The following is an 8276-nucleotide window of genomic DNA, read 5'->3' on the forward strand; positions in this document are numbered from 1 at the left end:
CAGGATGGGACTGACTCGGCAGTGGAGGGGTGGGCTGCAGCAGGAGTGTCCGGGTGTGAGAGGTAGGACTCAAGGTCCTCCTAAGTGAAGTCATAAACCTCAGGGGACTCCAGAGAGCAAGAGAGGTGGAGGAGAGCATATGTTTTCTACTTGCTTATACTTTTTAAAAAAATTCTTTCTCTGGGCATCTCTTGGTAGCGCTCTTGTTCCCTCCTTCTCAACCCTGTGGTTCTCATGGGGCTGTCCCATCCTTGGCAACAAAAAGAGCCCTCCTGCAACATTGCTGGCACTACTAACAGAGAAAGAGACACCCTTCTCCGTGACCCTGGGAGCCAAGGCCCCCTAAGCCTGGAGATGCGGGAGACTGTCTTCTCCCCATCCGGAGAAGAAGTGGGTGCAGAGGACAGGGGCGTAAGAGACGGAGCAGGGCAAGGAGTCCTTAGCAATGCGGGCTGGTACAGTCTCTCCCTTTTTCTTTAGGTTGGCTTGTTTTGGTTTCTGTCACTTGCAGCTGTGGGGTCCTGACTGGTAGAGAGGCTAGCCACTCCCCTGAGCTGCCAGGCTGCCACTGAGGCTGCTCCAGTCACATCTGACAGCGCCCTGCCTGCGGTTTCCCCTCGTTCAGGGCTCCTTTCCTTCCCTAACCCAAGCTAGTACACAGGTAATGGATGGGATGTTTGTGTCTCCCCCAAATTCTTATGTTGAGATCCTCACCACCATGGTAATGGTGTTAGGAGGTGGGTCCTTTGGGAGGTTATCAGGCCGTGAAGATGGGGCTCTCAGGAGTGGAGTTAGTGCCTTTATAAAAGGGACCTCAGGGGGGATTCTTATGTTGAGATCCTCACCGCCATGGTAATGGTGTTAGGAGGTGGGCCCTTTGGGAGGTTATCAGGGCGTGAAGATGGAGCTCTCAGGAGTGGTGTTAGTGCCTTTATAAAAGGGACCTCAGGGGGGAGCAGCAGGTGGCATGGTGGTTAAGGTGCTGGTCTCCCACATGGTTGACCGTGGTTTGAGTCCTGGACCTGGTGGCTTAAAAGTCATGCCGGGTACTCATGCAGGCGTCCCCAAAATCCCAGGAGGAGAACGGAGGAGAAGGGAGTGCAGTGTGGCCATCCCCCTGGAAGGTGATTTCTCACTCTCTCTCTCTGTCTGTCTCTGTGTGTGTCTCTCTGGTGAGCACATGTGCCCTATGGCAAAAAGGGGGGCAACCCTAGGGAGCGCTCTTGCTCTGTCTTTCTGCCACGTGCGTGCGCGAGAAGATGGCAGCATGCAACCCAGAAGAGGGCCCTTACCAGAACCGACTGGCACCCCGAATGTCATCGTTTACGTCACCCGGCCTGTGGTACTCCGTCACAGCAGCCCAAGCTAAGACAGTAGGAAAGGACCCTGCAGCTCTCATCTGTGCTTCAAGTGGGTCGATATCCCCGTGCTCCCTGGCCCAGGACTACCGATCCTTAAAGCCTGTTGCTAATTGTGACGGGAAGGGAAAGGAGGGTCACTTAATCCCAGACACTGCGTTTTGATCTCACTTAAGCCCCGGTGCAGCCAACAACTTTTCCCTCCATCTTTGAACTTACCCATGGTGGTTGCGGGTGATGGGCCAGCATGCCAGGTTCTCCGGGTCGAAGCCACGAGGTGCTACATGGACTGCAGGGACGAGTGTCTGTGTGCTGTGCCCGCAACGAGGGACGTGCTGTCTTTCGGACGCTGTGCACAGGCTGGCTGTTATTGGGCTGCGTGTTTTGGTTTGTGAGCTGCTGTCACCTGTTTGTGTTAATAAATGGTGCTTCTCGAGGCTGCCTTGCAGAACTGCACTGACCAGGATGCAGAAAGTGCTTGTCTGCCAGCTCCGTGCCTCAGGCTCATCCTTTAGCCTGAATAACTGGCGGCTGGCTGTGGCCAAGCCCGGGGTGGAGCTGACCCCAGGGACGGATGAAGGCCAGCTAGGCTTTGCCCTGTCACTTACAAACGGCTGCAGCTGTCCCGAAGCCCCTCCACAAAAGGCAACAGAAAACAAAGACAGGGAGCAAAGTTAATTTATTTAGATGTTTTCAAAACAAAACCAAACTTCTGTTGTTACGAAAAATATATATTTGAGAAGTTTCACACTCTGGGAAGAACCATCGTGCCAGGTTTTGTAAGTAAAAGGCTTAAGATCTCCTGGCCTGATTAGGTGGCTGTGATTATCTAAGTCACATTTTCTAGAACGAGTCTGTCCCTGGCCATGACACGGGCCTCTACTCCAGAACTTGTGACTCTTTCAAGTTTATTTATTTATTTATTTTTCCTTTCTTAATTGGCCAAAGGGCACATAGGTTCACCAGACAGAGAGATTAGAGAGGAAGAGGGAGAGCGCACCCTCTGTGGGGCATAGTCACGCCGCAATCTCTTCTCCTCCATTTCTCCATCCTGTTAAGATTTGGGACACACACACACACACGCACCCGGTGTGTTTCTCAAGCTGCCAGTCCGGGACTGAAACCACAGGTCAGCCATGTGGGATCTGCTGCCTTAGTCACCAGGTCGCGGAGCCGGCCCAGAACTTGTGACTCTTAACTCTTCTCATATCAGACTTCTTTGCCCTTCAAAACCTCTTCACCATGTCCTCCTGTTCCCACCCCTTCCATCTCTGCTTTTTGCTGAAACTTGCCGTGTACACCCTCACCCCACGCCCCAGGCACTGAGGCTTCCGACTACACAACCTCCTCTCTACAGGTACCTCACATCCCTCAGCCCCCTTCAAAATCTGCCTCAAAACTCACTTGCAAAAAGCGCTTCTGGTCTCCCTGCTACTGCCCATCTCCAGAGAGCATCACCTGGTTAAGGGACACTCAGGGGGCCACAGGACCTGAGCTTTCATCCTGGTCCTGCCCCGTACTGACTCGTAGAGTCTGAAGGTATGTCTGACTCATAATTCTGTTATATCACTTCCCAGGGATATGGCTACACAGTAATAGATGCTAACGTGGCCTGAAAAGGATAAATATGCTACGGAGTACGAGCAGGGTTAGCCCACGGGCGCCCGCTGCCCTCAGCTCATGGCACTTCCCACCTGCTGGTGACAGCGCTGTGCTTTTGGCTATCTGGGTGTCACGGTGAGATGCCTGCCTCTGCACGTTGGTGAGTGGGATTTAATCTCTGGGAATGCAAGGTCCCTGAGGGCAGAACTGGGCTTTTAAAGCATGTGCTATGGGGCATGTGCACTTGCCAGAGAGAGAGAGAGAAAGTGAGAAATCACTCCCCTAGGGAGACCGGTCATGCCGCAATCCCTTGTCTTCCAACCTCCTTTTGGGATTTTAGGCACACACGCACACACAGCCAGCATGTTTTTTCGAGCCACCAGGTTCAGGACTCTAATCACACAGTTGGCCATGTGGGATCCAACCATCTTAACCACCATGTCATAGGCTGCAGGCACCGGTCTTAAAGTTTACTGGTTTGATTCAAGTTTCCTCGGCTCCACCTCCTCCCACCCCTGACCGTGAGATGGCCATGTCATGGCTGCAGCGTGGTGCAAACACTCAAGCCTCCTGTACATCCTACTGGACATAATCTTAGCGCAAAGGCCTGGCCTGGGGTCCTGGCACTCACCACAGTGCTGGTCTAGGCCTTCAGACCATCTGCTAAAGGATTTTGTTTTCTCAGTAGAATAACCACCACCCTCCACCATCAGAATGGGTGGAAAACATGGCTTTGCTTTGATCAGCCTGTTGGAGAACCCCAATTTGACATGTAGACCCCAATGGGAGACACTGCCCTGTTATAAACTCTGTGGAATCAACTCAGGACCATTCAGAAGACCACGCCAAGAACACCTACTCTGAAGATCACTGTCTTGAGCATGGGGTCCTCGCTCCCTGGAAGGAGAGACCATCCCTAGCAGCTGAACGAGGCCAGCCCTCAGCACTGCCCCAACAAATAGCCTTTAGCTTCAGCACCCGCTGTCCATGAGCACCTGAACAAACCTCACCACTCCCCTGAAAGAACTGTCTATTTTGTTATTTCCCTGGAAACACCTAAGTAGTTCAGAAGGTGAGAAAATAGCCTCACCCATTCCAGACAGCTCTCCATGCAAATATCATTCAGAGAACACATTCTAGATCCTTCCTGCTCCTGCAACACATTCCATTCCTCTCTGCCAGAGGACATGTATTACACTTGACCAAATTAATCTTCTTTTAAAAATAACTTGGCCCCTAGAGATCCCCTCAGGGCAATGCCATTGCAGACACTGTAATATAAAATCAGTCACAGTAGAAACAAAACCAGTTACGAGGGAATTAACTTGAAAGCCACCTTGGCTGCTCCTGCTTGGACCATTCCAACCCTAAAGTCACTCAAAATGGGATCCCCTCAGCCAGACCCGTTGACAGGATTGGAAACAGCAATCCCTAGCCCTTGCTGATCTCAAAGAGCCTGGAAAAGCTGAGGCTGTTTACATCCATCTGGAACAGAACACATAATAAATAAATAAGTACTTCCAACTTGTGTTGCTTGGGAGTTTCCAGCAGTGGGTGTACATGATCTTCATGGTGCTCCCCCAGATTCTTGGATGAACCCTTGCTCTGATCATCCAAAGGCTCTGTCCCCAGACCCCGGAATCACCCTGGTCACACTGAAGCATGCAGTGAGAGGGAGATGAAGATGGGACAGGATGACTCCCCAGTGGCCAAAGAATTTGGTGAGAATCACAGATACGCTCCACTGTTTGCTGGATAGCACCCGCTTCCTGGTGCGCATGAAATCATGCGTATTTATCTTTGGTTTCAAGCAACATGAAGTCTTATGACTTTGGAAGGGTGGCTTAGAGGAGTGAGAGATGGACAGAGTCCTGGAAAAGGGATGTCCACACAAGGCTCTCTTCTCCTGAAGATGCTTGGAAGCCAAGGTTTCTTTGCTCAACAAGGTCCTTGGGGGAAGAGCAGCCTTCAAGGCCTCAGCACCTGGGGCTGAGGTCTAGCTGCTGCAGCATGTCCTGCAGAGACCCCTGCAGCCTGCTCAGGGCCACCACCTCCGTGGAATAGAGTGAGGCTTCTAGGACACCGCCCAAGCTCTCCAAGGTATCCAGGCCACTGGCCAGAGGCAAGGGGCAGCTCTTGGAGGAGGCCAGCAGGTGGAGAAGGTCCCGAAGGTTCTCCAGGTCATTAGATATTTGGATCACATTTCTGGAAGGCAGACTGGTGAGGATCTGTTGGTAGACTGCCAATGTCTGGTCCATCTTGGACAAACTCAGGAGGGGGTGAAGCCCAGGAATGAAGTCCAGACCAGTGACTCTCTGTTTGGAGGAGACCGACTGCTGTGCAGGAGGAAGAAAGCATGCAGGCACTCAGTGAGGGGGCAGAAATCATGCTCCAAAGCCCTCTACCTTCCTCACGAGCATGGAGGCTCATGGGCTTCCTGCCCTACCCTTTCTCACCAGCCTGTTCTAGGCTTTTATTTCCTGTGCCTGGTGACTGCTGAGCCTCCTAGCTGACCCTTCCCAAACCACCTTACCCTCCAAGTCTAGACCAGCCTTCTCAAATGACTTCTGCTGAAGAAACAGTTTTGGCTCCCGATTTCTTATCTAGTTGAGTCTTTCCCCCAGGCAGCTTAGGTTCTCCATAGCTCCCACCCATCCACACTCTACTCCTTCCACCCCCAGCAGGTTCATAGGCTCTCCTTTCCAGTTCTCCCTGCAGTCCCATCTCCTTAGGGATCAAAGCTAGGTCCCCAGTGAGGACCTCACCTCCTTACTCTGCTTCAGTGACTCTAGTTGCCAGAAATTGAGAGATCCTCTCTATGTAACTGCCCAGACCATGTATTCCCAACACCATTCTCAAGTTGGGACACTCTGCATCTACCATGTGCAGCCTTATAGAAGAACTATTTTGAAAGGAGTCTTTTGGTTTTTCTCTATGAAATGCTCAAGATTCCATCGAATTCTCAGCTGTCTCTGCATCTGACCACCTAACTTCTCCTTGGTAAGACATCCCAGTGGTTAGGAGATGGAAGAAAATGTGGCAGTCTCCAGATGAGGTGTTTTCACTTGCTTTATCTAATGTTAATGTCATAATGCTTTGTGAAGGCTGTATGATATTACCTAGAGGATGAAACCAAGGCTTAAAGATATTAAAGAATGAGCTTAAGATTTAAAAGACAGAGAGAAGTATGAAGATTCACACTTAGTATTTCAAATTCCAAACATAGTCCTCATCTGAGAAATGGCTAAAGGTCTAACTTCAGAGAAAAGACCAGGGTAGACACTGAGAACTGTCTGCAAAGATGTAGAAGGTTACACATGAAAGGGGGTAGACTTGCTTTCCATTGTGATGCTGGAAGGTGGGGCTAATGATGTGGAGAAGTTTCACAGGACCAGAGTTTAGCTAAAACCATTTGAACCCTCATGATGAGCACATGTGGAGATGGATTGGAGGCCCAGAGGGGATGCTGCTGGAGGTCTGTCACCTGCTAATGGAGTACAAGGAATTTCAAGGTTCTCTCTGGCCCTAGGCACTAAGATTCAAGGAACTGAAGTCAAGAAGGGAGGACAATGAGGAAGGTAAGAGATGAGGGAGAGGAAGAAGCAGCGGTGTGTGTGGTTGGGAAGAGTTAGGCTATCAGGACCCTTACAGGCTGCTACACATGCCCCTGCTGACCTCTGAGGTCCAAGTTTTCCCATGGTACAGTGAAAATAAACAGGGGTCCCCAGTCTTTGGGCCACACACCAGTACTGGGACTAAGCAGCACAGCAGGAGATGAGCAGTGGGTGAGGCAACAAAGCTTCATCTGTATTTATAGCCACTCCCCATTGCTTTCTTTACTGTCTGACTTTGGCTTCCTGTCAGATCAGTGGGGGCATTAGATTCTCATAGGCATGTGAACCCTATTGAGAACTGTGCATGCAGGGGATCTAGGTTGCACATGCTCATAAACTATCTCCCTCACTCCCCATCAGCACGAAAATGGTCTTCCATAAAACCAGTTCCTGGTGCTCAAAAGGTTGGAACTGCTGAAAATAAAACATATGGCCTCATGGTTTCAGGGCCTTAGGGTGGTTTAGGTTGGGAACCACTCACCCCTCAATCCCAGGCTGGCAGAGGGGTCAAGAGAAACATTAGAAAGAAGGGTTGGACAATGGCACAGGGCAAAACAGGGTCCTGCAAGGCTGACCCACATGGCAAAGATCTGGGTATGTATTCAGAGACCTCCCTCAGTGTATCAGGCACGTGTGTGCCCACCATCTGGGGTTGACTGAAGCTGGGGGTAGAGCATGGCATCAAGACCTTACTGGGGTCTTCTTCTCTTACTCAAGAAAGAAATAAATACACTTAATAAAAAGAAAAGGAAACCAGAAAGAATGAGTCCTGTGTTTTCAAATCATCCTCAGCTTCTACTAAGTGACTAGCATTGAAAAGAGGCTTAACAAATGTTTTTTGGACCATCTGGTTCCAGTCTCTATTAGGAGCCAGTGCTGGGCCAGTCACAGTACTGTCCCCCCAGACTGTCCCTACCGTATGTGAAATGTCATTGATCCTGGTGACAATGGTCTTGATGAGGGTTTTGGTGTCATCCTGGACTTTTCGGATGGGCACACCTAGAATGCAGGACAGACATGGCCAGAGCCACAGGAATTGGCACAGGGGTCCACAACGCATTTTCCTTCCCAGGATGTGCTTCTTGAGCCTGAAAACAGAAGAAACTGCACATTACAAGAGGCTAGTATCTCAGAATACACACACCTGCCCTGTTAGCAACCACATTACTGCGTGTGGATGAAAATGAGATGTGCTTACTGCCCTGGCTGTACTTCCTCCTCAAGGTTAGACAAGTCATTAGCTAGGCATATACTAATTAAATGCATCCTGTTGGGAAGAAGATCATTGCCTGGTCAATAAAGCCACAATGAGGTGTCCTATAGACAATAGAGCATGAGCCAGAGTACAATCAAATAGACACGGTGTGATGACGTGCACTTCATTGTTGCTTCAAGGAAAAGAGAAGAGGCTTTCAAGGACTGGTTTGAATCTAGTTATTTAGTCGCTGCATCACTTCAGGCATATCACATAACCACTCAAAACTCTACCTTCATTCCTGTAATATAGTTACTGCTAGGCTTTTATGAGGATCAAATTAGATAATGTATGTGAAAGAGCTTGCAGATGTTGCGGAACATACTCTCTCACTACCCTATTATTAGAGATGAAGTTACTTCCTTCTCCTCCTTGTTATGCTTTCAATAGCCTGCTGATATCTTTGCAACGGCTTTTATTGCTCGCTTTATTACCCACTTTCTCTCC

General features: G+C 49.9%; 1 protein-coding gene across 1 annotated transcript; it reads right to left on the minus strand.

Moving 5' to 3' along the window:
- Nucleotides 1–4666: 4666 nt before the first annotated feature.
- LEP (leptin) lies at nucleotides 4667–7634 on the minus strand. Its single transcript, XM_006146862.2, has 2 exons — nucleotides 7491–7634; nucleotides 4667–5296 (listed from the first exon to the last, which is right to left on the minus strand). The coding sequence occupies exons 1-2, from the start codon at nucleotides 7632–7634 to the stop codon at nucleotides 4937–4939; spliced, it is 504 nt and encodes a 167-aa protein (XP_006146924.1). The 3' UTR covers nucleotides 4667–4936.
- Nucleotides 7635–8276: the final 642 nt, after the last annotated feature.

The sequence above is a fragment of the Tupaia chinensis genome, unplaced genomic scaffold (assembly GCF_000334495.1).
Source record: "Tupaia chinensis unplaced genomic scaffold, TupChi_1.0 Scaffold000192_1, whole genome shotgun sequence".
Taxonomy (NCBI): Eukaryota; Metazoa; Chordata; class Mammalia; order Scandentia; family Tupaiidae; genus Tupaia; species Tupaia belangeri.

Excerpts from the sequence above, each read along its gene's own strand:
- LEP (XM_006146862.2), bottom strand. The coding sequence starts at position 7,634 with ATGCGTTGTGGACCCCTGTGCCAATTCCTGTGGCTCTGGCCATGTCTG. Across the intron at positions 5,297-7,490 it reads TCAATGACATTTCACATACG|CAGTCGGTCTCCTCCAAACA; the intron begins GTAGGGACAGTC and ends CCTCCTGCACAG.